This window comes from Urocitellus parryii, chromosome X, assembly GCF_045843805.1.
Source record: "Urocitellus parryii isolate mUroPar1 chromosome X, mUroPar1.hap1, whole genome shotgun sequence".
In the NCBI taxonomy this organism is placed as follows: domain Eukaryota; kingdom Metazoa; phylum Chordata; class Mammalia; order Rodentia; family Sciuridae; genus Urocitellus; species Urocitellus parryii.
The window spans coordinates 4294363-4316524 of NC_135547.1; the positions used below are offsets into that span (position 1 = coordinate 4294363).

The 22162-nt window shown below is 38.2% G+C and overlaps 1 protein-coding gene across 4 annotated transcripts in view; it reads right to left on the reverse strand.

Moving 5' to 3' along the window:
- The window catches only part of Mtmr1 (myotubularin related protein 1), a 76954-nt gene that overhangs the window by 7591 nt on the left and 47201 nt on the right, over positions 1-22162 (reverse strand). For 3 of the 4 annotated variants that reach the window (XM_026403519.2, XM_026403518.2, XM_026403520.2), the window contains 5 exons: positions 20792-20980; positions 15523-15708; positions 14773-14979; positions 8632-8724; positions 1426-1539 (listed from right to left, as the gene is read on the reverse strand). In XM_026403519.2, the coding sequence (XP_026259304.1) occupies positions 1426-1539; positions 8632-8724; positions 14773-14979; positions 15523-15708; positions 20792-20980 (789 nt within the window). Of the gene's footprint in view, positions 1-934; positions 1121-1425; positions 1540-8631; positions 8725-14772; positions 14980-15522; positions 15709-20791; positions 20981-22162 lie in introns of those variants that run through there. The other variant, XM_077793959.1, reaches the window with a different exon arrangement.

A 22162-nucleotide genomic window follows, 5' to 3' on the forward strand; every position in this document is an offset into this window, starting at 1 on the left:
AATGCAGAGAAATGAGAACCCTCAGACATTGCTGGTAATAATGCATAATGGTGCAACTGCTTTGGAAAACAAGCTGGTGGTTCCCCAATAAATAAGTTAAACATATATTTGTGGCATGACATAGCAATTCCATTCTTTTGTATCCAAGAGAAACAAAAGTATGTCCACAAAAATTATGAATGTTTATAATACACCATTATTCATAAGAGCCCCCAAGTGAAAATAACATAAATTTCTATGAACCAATGAATAGATAAAAAATGTCATCTAGGGCTGGGGTTGTGGCTCAGTGGCAGAGCACTTGCCTCGCATGTATGAGGCACTGGGTTCAATCCTCAGCACCACATAAAAAAAATGAATAAACAAAATAAAGATACTGTGTCCATGTATAACAAAATATTTTTTAAAATGTGGTCTATTCATACAATAGAACATGACTCATTCACAAAAAAAAGAATGAAGTATTGGCACATGATGAACCTTGAAAACATGTTTTCATTCTGAAAAAGGAAGTGAAGGAAGTCAGTCACAAAAGTCCACCTACCATATGACTCCATGTATATGAAATGAAATCAAATCCATAGAGACAGAAAGCAGATTAGTGACTGCCAGAGGCTAGGGTGTGTGGTGTTTATTTTTGAAGTGATAAAAATTTTATAAAATTACATATTGGTTATGTTTGCTCAATCTGTGTATGCTAAAACCACTGAACTGTACACTTTAAATGAGTGAATGTCATAGTATATAAATTAAGTCTCAAGAGACTAGGCTTTTTTTTAAATAGTAAATTTTGCAGTCCCCCTTCCACCAAAATAGATGAAATCATAGTTTAAATTCTATATATAAATTTCAATCTTCTGCTGCTGGGTTTTTCTTTGTTTTAAAGAACTTTATTAAGATATGATGATTACCATAAACTTTATTCTTTATTTTTTTTCCCTTTTAAGTTAACAGGGCTCAATCACACTGAATGCAGAGGAGTACAGATTTGTGTTACTCCTCAGAAAGTCATGGGCTGGAGCTGGGGCTCAGTGGTAGAATACTTGCTTAGCACATGTGAGGCACTGGGTTCGAGCCTCAGCACCACATAAAAATAAATAAATAAAAGGATTGTGTCCATCTACAATTAAAAGAAAGAAAGAAAGAAAGAAAGAAAGAAAGAAAGAAAGAAAGAAAGAAAGAAAGAAAGAAAGTAAGTCATGGTTCATTGGGTCCCAAACACTATAAAGTAAGAGGCTCATATTAGACATATGTGCTTGAGTTGCTAGAACCCCGTGAGGGCTTCTAGTATAAGCCCCATCTCCCTGCACACTTACAGATAGCATCAGGACCAGAAGCCAAGTCCTCCCTCCATTTAGGCCTCCTTCTATAATAGTCCTTATTGGAATAGGTGCCTGGGCAACATGGGAGACATAAGACACTTACCTCTTTGAGCCGCTGTTGTTCACAGTTACACAGAAAGGTCCCGAAGAGACAGCTATAAAGGTGATCCAGAATTGTAATCAAGAATAGTTCATTAAACTCGAATGCTGAAGGAAACTTAAATGGAGAGAAAAATAAGGTTGTCTTAAAGTCTAATTTCTAAAATAAAGTAATAACACTTCATTGTGAAAGATAACTAAATTACTGTTTGGAATTTATCGAGATTAAAAGGCAGAATGACCCTATGTCTTAACTATCTAAGTTTCAAGTCCAAGGTGATCTGTCTGGCTGAGAAACAACAAAATTTGTTGTATTTTTCTATGCCTAAAATATTTTATGTAGTTTCTACTTCTCACAATGTAGGACAGAGCTCAGGTTCACCCTTCTGATAGAAACAGAAAACTGGATAAAATATATGAAACAAAAATGTTTTGATATATTGGCAATAGGCAACAAGAGACTGTGACCTTGAGAGAAGGCAAATAAGTGAGGGGAGCACTATTATTGTTCCAGCTTCCTATTTGGAGGCACACTGTAGGCCACACAGCAGGAAGGGAGACCCTGGGTTCAACATATACCAAAAGTGAACCAAGAAGAAATATAAAATATTAATAGCTCTTCTATCCATTAAAAAAACCCTCATAACTAAGAACTTTCCCACGAACACAACCTCTGAACATATATCCCTGAATTCTTACTGATATAAGAGCAAATTGAACATGGCAGCATATTAAAAGGGTAATACAAACTGGATGTGGTGGCACACACTTGTAATTCCAGATACTCAGGAGGTTGAGGCAGGAAGATCGTAAATGTATCCATAGCCTGGACAACTTAGCAAGATCCTGTCTCAAAACAAAAAGGGCTGTGATGTAGCTTAGTGATAAAGCACTTGCCTAGCATGTGAGAGGGTGATGGTAGGGTTTGTCTTAGGAATGCAAGGCTGGTTTAACATCTGAAAATCAATGTTACCCCAAAAGCCATTATTATAATTCATCATATTAACAAAAACTATATAATCATCTCAATTGTTTTAGGTAACTGATGATAGGGCTTTGCAGAATTCCAATGAGACTATTAGCATTGCCAGCAGGTTTTAGCTAGTAGCTGGCATTGAGTTATCTGGAAATGATAATAATGATCTCAGCATCAGCGTATACTGGGTACCTACTATATGCCAGAATTCTAATTTTAAAACATAGTGAAATATTCATCACCTACTGAATGAAGCAGAGTCAACTAGAACAAAACCAAATAGAGTTACCTAGTGTATCTGTATTGAAGTCAGTTTATATAAAAGACCTATTCTCCAATCAGAGTGATGTTTTGCACACTATTATGACTAGTCCTGATATCTCTAGAGTGACAATGAGGATCACTGAAAGACAAGTTTACTTTTTAATTTGTCTTTACTAATTTACTATACTAGGAATAGGGTTTTCTATTAGAAACAACAGTCAAATGATGACAGTCTAGACTCCACTTGAAACTGTGATTTTCTTCACTAAGTTATTACATTAGTTGATTTAAAAAATTAAGTATAGTGACCTTCAATAAAGATTTGCCTTTCTCTCCTCAGGGACTGATCTCATAGAAACACAAATATCTCTCCTTAAGGAGCCCAAACATAATGTTGCTTCTTCAGAAACTTCTGGAAACCAGCCGTGGTGATTATTCTTACTGGTATTCTTGTCCCCAGGTTAAGTAAATCAACAATGTGATGTCTCTGGCTGAAATACTAATAAAATCTACTTGTGAATTCTCTCCTGGGTTTTTAAGACTGCTCACTACAACTCTAACAATGGCCTTACATTGAAAATAGCTGTTTTTTTTTTAATATATATATACTAGGGAGTGAACCCAGGAATACTCTACCACTGAGCCATAGTCCCAGACCTTTTAATTTTTTTCTATTTTGAGGCAGGATCTCACTAAGCTGCTGAGGCTGGCCTGGAACTTGTGATCCTCCTGCGTCAGCCTTTTGAGTTGCTGGGATTACAGGCATGTGCCACTGCATCTAGGCCAAATGGCTGTTTTTTATTTTTTTTGTTTTAAATGTCAAGTGTGCTATGTCCATTTTCCCAGTATCCCATAACTATGCTGAAATCCTAACCCTCAAGGTGATAGAATTAGGAAGTAGGATTTCTGGGGGGTAATTAAGGCACGAGGGTAGAGTCCTCATGAATGGGATTAATATCTTTACAAAAGAGGCTAAGAGTGCTCCCCTGTCCCTTCCATCATCTGAAGTGACAGTGAAAATGTGTCATCATGAACCAAGATATAGACCTTCATTAGACAGAATCTGCCAGCACTTAGATTTTAGACATCTCAACCTTCAGAACTGTTGAGAAATTTCTGTTGTTTATAAGCCACTTGGTCTGCAGTATTTTGTCATAACAACCCAAATAGACTAAGACAACAAGCATTCTTACTGATTGCCCCAAGCCTGCATGCTAGATTTGGGAGTCTGGGTAGGTATGTCTTAGTGCCACAGACAAGCCTTGTGGCCAATTGCATACCAGGTATGGGAGGGCAAAGTGAGCAGGGTTCAATCCAACCCTATTGGCACCTATGAAAACCAAAAAACAAAGGCTTCATCTGTCTATACTCACTTTGGTTCATTGGGTAAAGATTGCCATTCATACTCAAAGGGTATTGTGGCATTAAGTTCAACTAAGAAAACAACTCTCTGGGGGAAGTAGTAGCAGTAGGGCAATACAAATAAAATATTAACTCTCTGCCATTCAGTATGTTTTGATTTCTTCACTTGGAAACTATACCATTCCCACAAAAAGTAGACTTTCAAAATATCCACAGTAATCTACAATAAAATTCTGTACCTCTTGAGGAATGCACATTTATTAGTAACTATTAAACCTATCCAAAAGAGTAAAGGTGCAATTAAACTATGACTATTATACAAAATCTCTGAGACTAAAGATTCCCTCAATTATTTTCCCTTAGTTCCTTTTCTAACAGTTTGTCAACATATAGACTAGTTCATTTTATTCTGAGGTTTTTAACAACTTTACACTGACTTAGCATAGTTGATTTAACTTTGGGCAACCTAAAATAAGCAATCTTGTTACATGGATGCATCTATATCAATCATTTGTTAATTGATAAACACTAATCATTTATCTCTCCTAATGTATTAGCAATACACACCTTTCATGAACAGAATATTTGAGCTGTGGGAGGCACCCAAAATGTTCTAATCCAAACCCCATATTTTCTTTCTTAAAATCCAAGGAAACAATTAAGAGCAGAAAGAGAAAGCCTACAAAATGGGAGAAAATTTTGGCTAGTGACTCATCTAATAGGTGATTAATATCCAAAATATACAAGAATTAAAAAAAATTAACACCAAAAAGATTAATAACCCAATCAATAAATAGGCAAAATAACTTTTTGTGAAACTTCTCAAAGTAAGAAACACAAATGGCCAATAAATATATGAAAAAATGTTCAACATTTCTAGCAATCAGGGAAATGCAAATCAAAGCTACACTAAGATTTCATCTCAATCCAGTCAGAATGGCAATGATCAAGAATATGAACAATGATAAATGCTGGCGAGGTTGTTGGGGGGGAAGGTATACTTTACATTGTTGGTGGGACTGCAGACTACTGCACCCACTCTGGAAAGTAGTATGAAGATTCCTCAAAAAACTAAGGATGAAACTACTGTATGACCCAGCTATCCCACTCCTTGGTATTTTCCCCAAAGATCTAAAATTGGCATAGCACAGCGATACAGCCACCTCAATGCTAAGAGTAGCATAGTTCACAATAGCTAAATTATGGAATCAACCCAGACACCCATCAATAGATGAATAGATTAAGAAATTGTGATACATATATACAATGGAATTGGACTCAGACATTAACTCAAAGATTGAATGTTTTCTCTCACATGATGAAGCTAGATGAGTGAAAAGAAGTCAAGCAGAGTAGAGGAAGGAGAACATGGGAGGGGAGGAAGGATGAGAGGGGATAAATGGGGAGGGGAAAGAGGGTATCATGAACTGAAATTTATTTCCTTGCATGAATGAGTTTGATGGGATGAATCCAACTACTATGTATAACTATAAAGCTCTAATTTAAAAATCCAATAAACAATACAAAACTAACAGATTAGACAAGAAAATAGGCACTAAACAGTATGAAGAACAAAAATCAGTTTGAAGGGGTTTGAAGGGGTTTATTCATACATCCTCTAGGCATTCAGGAGGAATACACTACTTTACATCCACAAAAATGGATGTTCTGTGCTAATGCGTGCTTATCCCATTAGTGGTATCAGAATTATTTTTTCATACGACATTTATATGCAATTTTCTAGGATATGTTTCATACTTTCTTGTCTTAACCTGAAATTAAAAATCATTTAATTTTGTTATTGGCTCAGAATCAATACAAACAGCACAAAGTAGAAGGCATATATAACAGTAGGACTTATAGCCAGCCTCCCTGCCTTCTGAGCCTGTCTCTGCAGTTACTTGTTACTTGTATAGTCTATGTGCCACCATTCTATCCCGCACCAGCTCTCTAAATGGTTACTTTTAATCCACTGTCTTGGCTCTCAGATAAACATGAGACCTCAATCAGTGTGTTGATGCTAGGTCTAAAAGTATATGACCCAGCCATCCCACTCATTGTTATTTATCAAAATAAATAAGTAAATTCAGCATCCTATAGTGATACAGGCATAACAATGTTTATAGCAATACAATTTACAATAATCAAGTTATGGAACTGGTCTAGGTGCCCATCAACAGATGAATGGAAAAAGAAAATGTGAGATATATATATGAGTTTTACTTCACCATAAAGAATGGAATTATGGCATTTGCCAGTAAATGGATGGAACTGGAGAACATCATGCTAAGTGAAATAAGCCAGGCTCAGAAACTCAAGGGTTGAATGTTTTTTCTCCTATGTAATCACTAGAGAGAAATGAAGTAAATTTTAAAAAGAGGGGGAAATCCTATGAAAATAGAAGGGAGATTAGTAGAGAAGAAGAAAGGGACTGAAAGAGAAAAAGAAAGGGTGGGAAAAGGGAGGAACTGCAGAATGAAATGATCAAACTGGGCTGGGGTTGTAGCTCAGTCGTAGAGGGTTTGCCTAGCACAAGTGAGGCACTGGGTTGGATCTTCAGCACCACTTAATTAATTAATTAACTAATAAAATAAAGGATAAATTCTTTTTTTTAAAAAAAGCAATTGATCAAATTATGCTATGTGTGTGTGTGTGTGTGTGTGTGTATGTATGAATATACCACAGTGAATTCCACATTTATGTATATCTATCAAGCACCAATTAAGAAAACAATAAGTAGGGGCTGGGGTTATGGCTCAGCGGTAGAGCGCTCGCCTCGCACATGCAAGGCCATGAGTTCAATCCTCAGCACCACATATAAATAAATAAAATAAAGTTTAAAAAAAAGAAAACCAAACAGTAAGTAAACAGATGGAAGACCAATAGAATAGAGAAATGAGAATAGGGGGAGGGAGGAGGTGAGGGAAAATGGAAGTACTGGGGACTGAAATGGGGCAAATTATATTCCATGCATGTATTATTATGTCAAAATGATCCCCTATATTATATATAACTATAAAGCACTCATAAAAACATTTTTTAAAAGGAAGAGTCAGTTCTAAGTGAGGACCTGAGTACTCTGTGAGATCTCCCTTGGCTACTCAGAAGTCCTTGCCACTCTGAAGATAGGCCAACATTCTCTAGACCCTTTCCACAGTGTGCTCTGTGAACCGGCAACATCACCTTGTGGAGATGCAGCATTGCTGGCTCTACCCCAGATCCACAGACTCAGATTCTGCATTTCAAATAGAACCCCAGGGGATGTGTTTCATTTAAAGTTCCAAACTTAAGTATACACCACAATGCCTGGAGGCTTGTGAAACCAGAGTGCTGAGCTCCACTCCCAGAGCATCATCCAATCTTTGGTAAGCCTGAGAGCTACCATGGCTCCCAAGCTCCCAGGCAATGGTGCCTGGGAGAAGTCCCAGCTGAGGTGGGAAAGGGCAGCAGGGGCAGTAGAGGTAGTGCAATGGAGCTCCACCTTCTTTTTGCCCCAACACAAGCTCCCTTCAGTAACAGTAGCTTATAATCAGGAAACACAATTGACATTTTACAACTTTCTACAGTGAGAAGGCAGTTGTACTCTAAAAAGATCCCAGGGTGACTGTGGTAAGGTTGCCAGGAGTATCACAGATGAGCTTATGACTGTTGGAGGAATCCCTTGCAGATTTCAGCAGCTTTCTGGCTGGTTCCCTTCCCCTTACCTGAAGGAGCCAAGGCAAGAGCTCCATGCAAGTGTATAGGAGAGACTGCACCCAGGCCCTGGTTCTCAGTCCCCTAGTTTACTCTTCCTGGCAGCCTCTCCCTCAGCCAGGCTGCACAGTAGGCTCTGGGAAAAACTAATCCATTTTACCTCCTTCCTCCCTTTCTCTGATTCCAAGTCCATTTCCCTGACACTATCTCCTATCCCAAGGCTAAGACACCAAACTCAGGCTTGGAAATTGGAGATAAGGGGGAAAAAAACTGCAAGTGCCCTATGGTCTGCTCTGAACTGAAAGCCATGGGGCCTAAGGGAAGAAGGATATATGCCTGGCTTCCTTGCTAACCAGCACCCTGTGTACTGGGGTTTGAAAACTAAGCGATAGCTGAAGATAAACTACTACACAGCTTCCTCTCTGCCTTTGGTTCTTGACACATACTTCAAAGTCTCAGTGACTTTCAGGTATGAGGTGCTGTGACCTAGATCAGAATGCCTAGATTCCTAAATTCTCTGATCTGACCCTATTTACAGCCATATCTGCATTTCTAACATCTGGCTAAATGTTAGATTAAGTGCCCAGCAGGAGACTAAGCAGGTTTCCTGGACCTGACAAAAAGGGAGCACTAGAGGCAGAATGGGCCTTGGTTTGCACAGCTGGTACAAAAGAAGATTGACAACAACCACTTGCAGAAGAAAATTAACTTGGTGTGAAATTTGTTTTTTCTAATTTTCAGCTTATGTTTCTAAGTGAATAAGAATCAAATTGTACCAAATAACATAAGGGGTCATATTTTACATACAAACATTGATTTTGAATGAAACGGCAATGGAAATTTATCCAATTTTCAACTTAAGATATACTTGAATCAAACACTACATAGGTCAGAAATATACTTGAAAACTCTCACCTGTCTTGTCATTTGCCAAACACAATCAATAAATTGAAGGAATATAGGAGATCGGTCAGGATCAGCATGGTTGTCATCACCATGGCCCACTCGCTGCAAAGAAAGCAAAAGGTTAAACATCTTCATGTATGCTTCAGTCCTCTCAAAAGTCATTTTAAGTGATACAGTAATACCTTATCAGACCTAAAAGGATTTGTGGCACATAAACAGCACTTGAAAATGTTTACAAAATTAAAGTGACTTCCATTTTTTTAGGAAACCAAGATTCAGCTTACTATATATCTTGATTGTTTTGTAATTTCTCTTTAATATAGTTGATTTCAATAAATGAAAATCAAGTGGCTAGTGAACTTTTCAGTTCAAATAATGGGTTCAAGATCAGCTACCAGCAGGGGCTGGGGAAAGGGAAGGGAAAAGAGAGGTACTGGAGTCTGAATTAAAATCAGATCTATTCCATGCTTGTATAATTATGTCAAAAAGGATTCTTCTGTCATATAAAACTAAAAAGAACCAATAAAAGAAGATCAGCTACCACATTAAGCAAATTTTATCAATGTGGGAGTGAGTACCAATTAGCTCACAAAGCACATCATGAATGTCATTTTCTCTGTAAGTATAAAACCATTTTTTCCCATTTTTCAGAAATGTCAGGAAGTCTGCATATCAAAATAGTGATTAATAGGGCTGGGGTTGTGGCTCAGTGGTGGTGTGCTTGCCCAGCATGCATGGGGCACTGGGTTTGATTCTCAGGACTGTAAATAAATAAATAAATAAATGCCCATCAATAACTAAAATATATTTTTTAAAAATAGTGATTAATAATAGTTTTTAAAAAATATTTATTTTTTTTTTTAGTTATCGGCAGACACAACATCTTTGTTGGTATGTGGTGCTGAGGATCGAACCCGGGCTGCACGCATGCCAGAGTGCGCTACCACTTGAGCCACATCCCCAGCCCTAATAATAGTTTTAACCAATTTTCTATCACTCAAGAACTCTTCTTCCTTGCTCAAGGAGTCTGGTATTGTGTTTTAGATCTTTTTTTTTTATATTAATAGATTGATACTTATTCTCACCCACATAAACATGATTGCCAAAAACACTGAAAACATCATGAGTAAAAAGATAGCTAAAGAGTGAGCATTCTGAGAGGAGCTTAAAATAATATATAACTAAACAAAAGAACAAGAAAGAAAAAACACTGGGAACACAGAACATGGTCACCACAGGGAGAAAAAAATATACTTCATCTATAAAATTGCCATCGGGAAGACATAAAAACAAAGAAATAACCAAGTCGATGTCAACAGCTCAGAGTAATAGTGTATTGCCTTCTTTTCATTTTTTTAAATATGTGTAGCAGCTTTATTTTTAATAGTCAAAAGCTGGAAACACCCAAATGCCCACCAAGAGATGAATGAATAAATAGTGGTACAGTCATGTTTTGCTTAACAATGGGATAGGTTCTGAGAAACATGTCATTAAGCAATTTTGTCATTGTGTGAACATGACAGAGTATTTTTAGAATGATATGGCTATGACATCAGTAGGCAATATCTTATGGGACCACATCATAAGGGTGGTCAGTCACTGACCACCGTTTATGGGTGCATAATTGTATATCTCTACAAGGGAATGTTTCTCAACAATAAAAAGGAATGAAGTATTGATGCATGAAACAATATGGTTAGACCTCAAAATAATTATTCTGAGCAAAAGAAGCTAGACAAAGAAAAGAAGAAACTTCATGATCGTATTTATGTAAAATTCTGGAAAATGTAAACAAACATAAGGTGACAGAAAACAGGTTAGTAGTTGCTTGGGAATGGGAATGGGGAGTTTTTTCGTTTTTAATTGTAGTAAAATAGAAATAAAAGTTTTATCATTTGGGCCATTTTAAGTGTGTAGTCCAGTCACATTAAGTACATGCACACTGTCAGTACCATCACCACCATGTGTGTGTCCAGAACTTTTTTATCTGACAAAACTAAAACTCTGTTCCCATTAATCCCCAACTCCCCATTTCTCCTCCCCTTAGTCCCTAGCAACTACCCTTCTGCTGTTTCTATGATTTTGACTGTTCTAGGCACGCCATGTAAGTGGAAAACGTTCACTCTATATACCTTTGTGACTGGCTTCTTTCATTCATCATGTCTTCAAGGTTCATCCATGTTGTACAGTGTATCAGAATTTCTTTCCTATTATATTCCATTGTATAGATAGACACATTTTGTTTACCATTCATCTGCTAATGAACATTTGGGTTACTTCCACCTTTGGGCTATTGTTAATAATGCTGCTATGAACAATGCTGCACAAATATCTGTTTGAGTCCCTGCTTTCTCTTCTTTTGGGTATATGCTCAAAAATGGAATTGCTGGACCAGATGACAATTCTATTTTTAATTTTTTAAGGAACTTCTATACTGTTCCATAGCAGCTGCATGAATTGCCTTATTTCTGTATTTGCCCTACATAAAATAATTTGTAGATCCTGCTCTTCAGTACTTAAGGTTCCTAGGGAGCAGTTCCTCACCGACAGTTCAAACTTTAGAATTCATTCTTTCTTTTGATAGACAGTCACTGAACTCCTATGGTGTGTATAAGACATCATGTCTGGCCCTCAGAATTTCAGGCATTTTCATGGAATGTAGTAGAGTCCTAGTCTTTGGCTATCCACCTAGGATACCAAGACAAACCTGTGCTTAATGACTATTCATTTGTGGTCTAGTCGAAGGAGAAAGACTTGTAAAGAACTAGGGCAATTAAGTATTGTAGGGGCTTCTGTGTGTGCATTTGGTACAGTGTGGGCTCAGAGGAACAAGTAAACCATCCTAGCATGGGGTTAGAGAGGGAACAATGGGGGAAACTCATAAAAGTTACAGTTATGGTTGAGGTCTCATTTAAACTTTGAATAATAGGGAGATGCCTATTTCCTATTGGCCAGGAATTTATTATAAGCAATGGAAACATGAGGGAGGATGCTCAGGGAGTCATACATAGCTGGGCATTACTGAGGCTTGGGAGATGAGGTAAGGGGAGGAAGTTGATAGATGAGGCTGGAGACGTGGGCCAGGGCCAGATAACTAAAGGGTTTGAGAGCCATGCTGATGGGTTGCCTATGATCCTGAAGGCCACAGGAAGGCACTGAGGGATTCACACTGGGCAGTGCCAGCATCATATTTGTCTTTTGGAATGTTCCATCAGGCTACAGTAGGGATGGTGGATTGGAAGGGGACAGGTTGAAAAGAGACTACTTAGGAGACTTTCTGAGGGAATTGGTGAGACCTGAATTAAGAGGGCAGCAGTAGCAATGGAGAGGAGATAACAGATTTGAATACATGTACTCAAAGTCATGAGACTGGCTGAGATCACTCAGGGATTAAGCACACAGAGAAGAGAAATCATCTAAGGACTAAGCCCTGAAGTACATCAACATTAAAAGGTTGGAGAAAAGGGGAGGACCCAGCAATAAGAGAAAATGTAAAAGTTTATAGAGGTCCAGAAGCCTAGTGAAGAAAGTGTGCTTCCAGAAGGTGGGAAGAATCAGCAGCATCTAATACTCAGGCCAAATAAGAGAAGGACTTGGCAAAGTGGCAGTTGCTGACAACCATGAGAAGACCATGATGTCAAGACAGCTGGAAGGAGACAGGCAGTGATAGTAAATATATATAATAATTTTGAGGAATATTGTAAAAGGGGAGCAAATAACTAGGGTGATAGCTAGAGAGGGCTGTGAGGCCAAAGGGTTTGGGGGGATATAGTAGTATGTTACTATACCAAAGGGAATGATCTAGGAAAGAGTAGGAATGGGGACAGGATGAAGGAAGAACAGTCAGTTTCATAATAAGGTCCATGAGGTAGATGATGGAAGCAGGTGGACAAGGGCAGGAACTGGCCTCAGTAGCTCAGGTGTCTCATTCCCAGAAATTCTAGGTAAGGTAGATTACAGGGACCCAGTGGGTACGTGGTTGCAGGCCTGAAACCATGGTCTAAATGCTGGCTCCATTCTAACAGTATGACCTAGAGGAGATAACTCATATTCCTGAAACCTCAGTTTCCCTGCCTGTCAATGATAGTACCTGCCTATCAAGATTAAATAAGATGATTCATGTGATGGTACTGGACATACAGTGGTACTCAGTAAATTGAGGCCATTATGAATCATACAGTCACATCACCTTCTCTGTGGCCACGATGTGGCCAGCCCCAGCATTAGCAAGGAGGGACAGGACCACAGAATTGTGGGCTATCTGGACACCTGCACTCCTGGTCAGCCCAGTTGTGTGCTGCCATCTCTGTTGTTTCAATAGACAGCCATTACTGCTGCCCATCTGAGAAAGGCAACTTGCCAGCCTTACCTCCCTCCAGACATACAGTTTGGAAAGGACAGGTAGAAGAGAATGGTTTCTGAATCCTTAGGGAAGGCAAATTGCAAATATTTCGAAAGATTCTATACTCTATCCTCCCCATTGAGTCTAGCCCTTGATGAGAAGAAACAAAGGTGTTCATGATAGTGTTTAAAAATAACCAAAAGAGGTTAAATTTGGCTGGCACTTAGCAGGGACACTGACATCTAAGCACTTGATACACCCAACCTCCATCCCCCATACCACTCCATTTCAGAGGGGAGGAAACCAAAGCAAGAGAAGGGAAGGAATGTATCTAAGGATCTGACAAGAATTCCCCTGGGGCACGGGATTCGGAGGCTATGGACCTGACCATTTTAAAGGGCTGTGAGGGCCTCTCTCTGCTCTCCACTTGGTGCTCCTACATGGAAGCCATTGAAGTCCTCATGCTGCCCATCCTGCATTCCAAAATGAGTCTCTCTGGGAATCTTGGAGTCTTCCAATCCAATGCATGGTGAAGACAAATCCCCAAGAGATCAAGAGACTAGGAATTAGCTACCAACTGGATAAAAACACAAATGGCAGCCACAAAATGCCATGCCAGGTGACCCAGCAATTTCACTCCTGGGGATATGTTCCCCAAATTGAAAGCAGGTTGCTTTGGGGTGAGTTATGTAATTTGCAAATTGAAGTCCTAACCCCTAGTATCTCCAAATATTATGGGATTTGGAGATAGGACCTTTAAGGAGATGAAGTTATAATGAGGCCATTAGAGTGGCTCCTAACCCAATATGACTGGTACCCTTATGACATGAGAAAATTTGGACACACAGAGAAACACCAGGGACACATGCACATAGGTACGAGCATGTGAAGAGGCAGCAAGAGGGCAGCCATCTGTAAGCCAAGGACAGAGGCTCAGGAGAAACTAAGTTGCCCTGCTGACAACTTGATTTTGGAGTTCCATCCTTTACAACTGTGAGAAAATACATTTCTGTTGTTTTAAGTTGCCCAGTCCATGGCACCTCATTATGGCAAAAACTTGTACATCCATGTTCACAGCAAAAAGTGGACAGAGCCTAAGTGTTCATCTACAGATTATGGAAAAACAAAACATGGTATGTATGTATATATATATATATATATATATATATATATATATATACACACACACACACACACACACACACACATACACACACACACACACACAAAGGGAATACCATTAACCATAAAAAAGAAAGAAAATTTGATATTTGTTATAATATATATCAACCTTGAAACATCATGCTTAGTGAAATAAAGCCATTAAGGGAAAGTAAATATTGTATAATTCCTCTTATATGAGGTACCTAGAATAGGAAAATTCACAGAGTCAGAAAGCAGAGCAATGGTTGTCAGGGGCTGAAGGGAGGGGAAAATGGAAGCTGAATGCTTAAGATATGCATAGAGTTTCCATTTGGAATAATGAATAGTTTGGGACTAAACAGAGGTGATGGTTACACAACATTATGAAGGTCATCTAGGACACTGAATGGAGCACTTAAAAATGATTAATTCTATGTTATATGAATTCTACCTCATTTTTAATAAAAAGGCATACATGTACACAAAAAAGCCCTGCCATACAATGTTGAGGTCCATGGTATTCTATTATGGCAATTCAGGTTTGATACAGAGGTGAAAGTCTGCATGCAAGTGTGTGCACACATGTCTGTATATGCTACACATGGCAGGTACATACATGTGACAAAGCAAAACATTCAACTACAGACCTCATCATCTCAACTTACCAGTGCAAACCTATGTCCGAAGCTTATCCACTCCTTTTCTATGAGAGTTTCGAATCCTTTAATGGTCCTGTAATAACTGTCCAACATCAGCATCGCCAAAGATGTGAGCTGGGCTGTTCGGTCCCAACCATCGCTGCAGTGCACCACCACAGAGGTTTTCCCAGATTCAATTTTATCAGCAATTCTTACTGCCCCAGCAAGAAGCATCTTCAGAAAAGGAGATATATCAGACAAAACTACACTGAATTTCAATTAGTGCATAAAATAATTAGAACTTTGTAAGTTCTGGTCAATAAACCAAACAAAATGCCATGAAGGGGCTGAAGGCTGGAGCTCAGTGGCAGAACACTTGCCTAGCATACAGGAGGCCCTGGCTTCCATCCCCAGAACCACACACACATACATACACAGAAGACTGCCATGCAGTCAATTAAGAATCACCAGGAAATTTTAACAACATTTAAAAAAAAGTATACAAAGAAAAACTACAGCAGTAATTCAGGTCCTTTTCTAAAGAGTCACAAAGCTCTTTTACAACCTGACTTGAGGCAAGCCTTAACCCCTTTTGATTGTCACAAAAGCCCTCTACAAAGACCATAGTCAGGATGCTGCCTGAGGAAACCAAGAAAGCTCATAAACAAAGCAAAGATGCACTTATTTGTGATACCAAAACCCACTTGGAGATGGGGAAATTTATGGCACTGATGGAGTGAAATCTTAAATGGAAAGCATTTGACTAGACCTCTTTACCCTTATATATTCCAGCCAATGTGTCCCATCCACGTTGGATAGCCACCGTGCCTCATCAATGGAAGGGTACACGATCTCTTTTAATTTCCGTAGTGACTCTCTCATCACATGAATATTGTGGATCTCCAAGAATACAAGCTCGGCATTAGGGTAAGCACTTTCACTTTCATATCCTCCACCCTTTGCCTGTGAAAAACAAAAGATATATACCATTTATCTGGAATTAACTTTTCTATTGTTTCTAGTGCTACCAGATACAGACCACTAAAGAAGTAACAAACACATCCATTGATAAACCTTGTATATACTTATCTGAGTGTCCTGGAGTTGCCAGAACAAAGTACCACAAACTGAGTAACTCAAAATAAAAGAAATGTATCATCTCACAATTCTGAAAGCTGAAAGTCTGAAATTAAGATGTTGGCAGGGTCAGGTTCCCTCAAAAGCCTCTTGGGGGGGATCCTTCCTTGGGCTTGCTTGTCCAGCTCCTGGCAGAAGCCTCAGGCATTCCTGGTTTGTAGAGACATCACTTTAATCTCTGCTTTCATCTTCACTTGACCTTTTCCCCTTTGCATCTCTGCCTCTTCTCTCTTCTTATAAAAAAATACCCTTTGTATAAAATTAGGGCCCACCTCAATACAATATGACCTCATCTTAATTATACATGTAAGAACCCTATTTTGAAATAAGGTCACATTTGTATGTATTAGGAGTTAGGACTTCATATCTTTTTATAGGTATATAATTAAAGTCATAACAATCCTTCATCTATTAAAAATTTTTAAAATATAAAAAACTGGTTCTTACTTAAGAATTAGGTTTAAAAAGGTATTCTTTATGTGTAACTAAAAAGAACCAATTAAAAAATTCCTTCAAGAAACTGAAAACAAACTAAAAAGGTATCTACTGTTAGTGCTATCTATCTGAATAGAAAAAAGTTGCACTGCTACAAAATTTCTGCAATAAAATAATTTGGCGATCAAAAGACAAACCATAACATTTATCTAAGCAATTTAACTAAAACAAAATACAAATGTAACAAAAAAGGAGGATATAGCCCACTTCCTGGTGGTTACTCAAGAAGTTAAACATAAAATTGCAATATGATCCAGCCATTACACTTGTGTACATATATCCCACAGAATTCAGAAAAGGTATTCAAACAAAAATTTGTACAAAAACATTCACAACAGTACTATTCACAATAGCCAAAAGGGAGAAACTATCCAGATGTCCATCATCATCAGATAGCTGGATAAAAAATGTGGTTTATCTATACAATTGAATATTATTTGGCCGTAAAAAGGAATAGGGTACTAATGTTAAAATGTGGATGAACCTTGAAAACGAAGTAAAAGAATACAGGGATTTAATATTGTATGATTTCATTTATATGAAGTGTCCAGAACAGGGACCCCATAGGAATAAGACTAGTGGGTCCCAGGGGCTGGGAGAAGGGAATGGGAATTGACTGCTACAATGGATGGGGTTTGTATATGGGGTGGTAAGAAGGGTCAGGAGTTAGACAGTAGTGCTAATTGCACAACACTATGAATGTACTAGGAGTCACTGAACTGTAAACTATGGAATGGCTAAAATGGTAAGTTTTATGTTATCTGACTTTTATCTCAATAAAATAAACAAAGGTAAACATGTCTGTGACCCAAAGACCACACTCTTCATTCAGTTTCCAATCATTTACCAAGTAAATATGAATGCCCATTCCTGGAGCAACAATGATAAACAAGTAGAGACCCTGGTCTTTCAGGTCCCCCAAATCTGGGGTGGACCGGGAAGAACAGGGTAAAGGGTAGCACAGGGCTATAGGTCTTCTGCTCTGGGAGAACCCAGGGGACACCAGGAACACTGGCCAGGCCTGTTCTACCAGAGGGAAGAAAGCACAACTTGGTGAGAAATGGGCAAGAAAGGTTAAGGGGCCATGGAGATTGACAGTAACAGCTTCCTGAGAGGGGAATAAGAAATTCAGCAGACAGAAATCTAGGGCAGCAGCAAGAATGGTGAACAATGAGACCAGAGACCATGCTGGGACTCAGTGCCAAGCATGAAGAAGGTCAGACAACAGAGGAATCACTGACTCTACTGGGAAGAAGACACTGGAGGTGGGTGAGACTTTTTGCTATCTTCCCTCTTTCTGCGTCTATTTCTATATGACCTTATTATAGGGACACTGGTCATTGAATTCAGGGCCTATTCTAATTAGTTAAGACCTCATCCTAACTGATTACATCTACAAAGGCCCAATTTCTAAATAAGTTCATATTCTGAGGTTCCAGGTAGACACAAATTTGGGGGGGACATTACTAGATCCATTAGAGGGGTTCAACATACAAAAACCAATGAAATGCAGCACATTAACAGAATGAAGGGGGAAACAACTACATGAACATCTCAATTCAGAAAAAGGATTTGACAAAATCAAACATCTTTTCAAGATAAATGCATTCAACAATCTAGGAAAGGAGGTAAACTTCCTTTACTTTGATAAAGGACATGTATGAAAACCCATAGCTCATATCATACCTAATGGTGAAAAATGGAATACTTTTCCCTAAGATTAGGAACCAGGGCTAAGGCTCAGTGGCAGAGTGCTTGCCTAGCATGCGTGAGGTACTGGGTTCAATCCTTAGCACCACATAAAAATAAATAAAGGGATTCTGTCCATCTACAACTATATAAAAAAAAAAAGTTTAGGAACCAGACAAGGATGCCTGCTTTTACCTGAGATTCAACATTGTGCTACAGGTTTTTTATAGGGAATCAGGCAAGTAGCTATGAAATACAATACCAGAAAAGACATAGTCAAACTCTCTATTTGCACATGACATAATCATATATGTAGAAGAGTTGATGGGGACTTCAACAAATGAATATCCTGTGTGTTTCCTAGACACATACACTGCTATGGTTAAAATCATTGTAGACATGCATTTTGGTGTCCTGCTTTTATTTCTTCTGAACAGGATAGAAGACAATGATTATTAAGGCTATTAGATATTGAGAAAATCACCTCCATGAAATTAAGAAAACTATCCTATTCACAATAGCCTTAAAAAATACTTGGGAATCAATCTAACAAAAGAGGTGAAGAACTTCTACAATGAAAACTTCAGAACACTAAAGAAAGAAATCGAAGAAGACCTTAGAAGATGGAAAGATCTCCCATGTTACCAGATGGGCAGGATTAATATTGTTAAAATGGCCATACTACAGAAAGCACTATACAGGTTTAATGCGATTCCTATTAAAACTCCAATGACATCTTTTTTTTAAAAAACATCCAAATCCACTCTTTTTTTTTAAATTATTTTTTTAGTTGTAGACAGACAAAATACCTTTATTTTATTTATTTGTTTTTATGTGGTGCTGAGGATCAAACCCAGTGCCTCACACATGCAAGGCAAATGCTGTACCACCTGAGCTACAAGCCCAGCCCCCAAAATGACATTCTCCATAAAAATAGAGAAAGCAGTTATAAAATTCATTTAGAAAAATAAGAGGCCCAGAATACCCAAAGCAATCCTTAGTGAGAAGAGCAAAGCAGAAGACATCAAATGCCAGACCCTACTACAAGCTACAGTAATAAAAAAAACAGCATGGTATTGTCACCAAAACAGACATGAAGACCAATGGTACAGAACAGAAGACACAGAAATAAACCCACAGAAATACAGTTATCTCATACTAGACAAAGGCATCAAAAACATACATTGGAGAAGATAACCTCTTCAACAAATGGTGCTGGGAGAACTAAAAATCCATATGCAGCGAAATGAAACTAAAACCCCTCTCTCTCACCCTGCACAAAACTCAACTCAAAGTGCATCAAGGACTTAGGCATTAGACCAGAGACCCTGTGTCTACTAGAAGAAAATTTAGGCCAAACTCTCTATTATGTCTGCTTAGAAGCCAACTTCCTCAACAAGACTCCTAAATGCAAGAAGTAAAATCAAGAATCAATAAATGGGATGGTATCAAACTAAAAAAGTCTCTTCATAGCAAAGGAATCAATCAAGAATGTGAAGAGAGGGGCTGGGGTTGGGGTTCAGTGGCAGAATGCTCGCCTTGTACATGTGAGGCACTAGGTTTGATCCTCTGCACCACATAAAAATAAATAAACAAAATAAAGATATTGTGTCCATGTATATATATAACTAAAAAAATTAGAAAAAAAAGAATGTGAAGAGACAGCCTACAGAATGGGAGAAAATCTTTGCCACCCACACCACATATACAGCATTAATCTCCAGGATATATAAAGAACTCAAAAAAACTTATCACCACCACCACCACCACCACCACCACCACCACCGCCAAAAAAAACAAATAACTCAATCAATAAGTGGGCAAAGGAACTGAATAGGTACTTCACAGAAGAAGAAATATGAATGTTCAACAAATATATGCAAAAAATTTAACCTTTCTAGCAATTAGAGAAATGCAAATTAAAACAACACTGAGATTTTTTTTCTTATTCTAGTCAGAATGGCAATTATTAAGAATACAAGTAATAATAAATGTTGGCAAGGATGTGGGGGAAAAGGTACACTCATACATTGCTGGTGAGAATGCAAACTGGTGTAACCACTATGGAAAGCAGTATGGAGATTCCTTAAAAAACATGGAATGGAACCACCATTTGACCCAGTTATCCCACTCCTTGGTATATACCCAAAGGATTTAAAATTAACATACTACAGTGACATAGCCACAATCAGTGTTTATAGCAGCTCAATTCACAATAGCTAAGTTATGGAACCAATCTAGGTGCTCTTCAAGAGATGAATGGATAAAGAAAATGTGGTATATATACACAATGGTTCATTAATCAGCCATTAAAAATAATAACTTTATGATTTGTGCTGGTAAATGATGGATCTGGAGACTATCATGATACATGAAATAAGCCAATCCCAAAAAACCAAAGACCAAATATTCTCTCTGACATGTGGATGCTAATACACAATAAGGGAGGGGAAGGGAGAATAGAAGTTCAGTATATTAGACAAAGGGGAATGGAGGGAAGGGAGTTGAGATGGGAATAGGAAAGACAGAATGCATTGGACATAACTTTCCTATGTTCATATATGAATACACAACCAGTAAAACACCATATCATGTACAACCACAAAAATGGGATCCTAATTAGAATAGGTTATACTCCATGTATGTATAATATGTCAAAATACACTCTACTCTCATGTATATCTAAAAATATTTTTTAAAAATTAAAAAAAAACAAAGCATGTACCTTGTTGGTATCAGCAACACTGTTTTGTCGGGCATCAAAGATAATAAGTTTGTGGGACTGTGCATTAGCATCCATTATTGTTTGCAAGTATTTTTCATCCTCTTTGCAGCGTTTATCATTGGGACCCACCAGTGGCTGGCTGCAACGGGTAATTGTTGCCTGACTCTCCGGATGAATCCATGACAACACCTAGTGTTTTTAAGAAAAAAATATTAGTATAGTTCCTAAAGCAATATATTCTCTAATTACTTGGGACAAAAAGCACAATCTCTCCCTAAAATTTTCCTCTCCAAGCACATTTTATTTTCCTTCATGTCACAGTGGATAACCATGTGGCAGGGTGTGCAGCAGCTTGTTCAATATGTGTTTCTCCTAAGCCAGACAGTTGGCCACATCTATCCCCAGAGCCTCATGCACATCAGCCTAGCACATGGTAGCTATTCATGTACCAAAGGCACAACATACTCAGGTACTGAGGGCAGGTGGCTACTTCTTTAAGGTGGAAGTCAACAGATCTTCTAGAAAGTAGGATTTGTGAGGTGGGAGGCTGGCTCATCAGAGCTGAGAGAGCAGTACAGTGGCCAAAGGACCCACTGTTCTGCCCAGGTTGTAACTCATCTGACTAGATGAGCTCTAAAAATCTCTATGATTTTAAAAAAACAAAAAAACAAAACCTAAGTCTAACTATTACTGAAATATAGCCCCAAACCTATTTAATTGACTAGTTTACTCTTTTATCCTAATTAAAAAATAATCATTGTATCTCCACAATAACATATGTGGCAGGGTGAAGACAAAGTAAACACAGTCTCTTAAAAAATTTTAAACTCTGCCACCAAACCTTCCATTTTCCTTCAATGGCCAAGTGACTCAGAATTATAACAGATAGAAACTCCAGGGTAAAACCATCACTCCCTGCTGGCTGCAATTGTTTCTGTAACAGTGTTCTTCCCATGCAGCTACAGCATTCCACTCAGCATGAAGAAAGAAAGTAACTTTTCCAGGACATTTTCGTGAAACCCGTGATGTGAACTGTTAATGCAATATCATGTTCTTTCTTGCTGTGTCTTTGTTATTCTCCTCTACATTTGGAGAGCATAACTTAAGTTACCCTTGCACTTAGAAACGGGAAATCATACAAAGGGGAGACGCAGCAAAAAGAATGTTTATATCATTAGGTATTTCTTTTTTTATTTGCTTTTTTAAAAGTTTTTTTTAAGGTGGACACAATATCTTTATTTTATTTTTATGTGGTGCTGAGGATTGAACCCAGTGCCTCACGCATGCCAGGCAAGCACGCTGTCATTTGAGCCACATCCCCAACCCCATTAGGTATTTCTTGAGAACCAAAGATATGTTCATTTTTAAGCT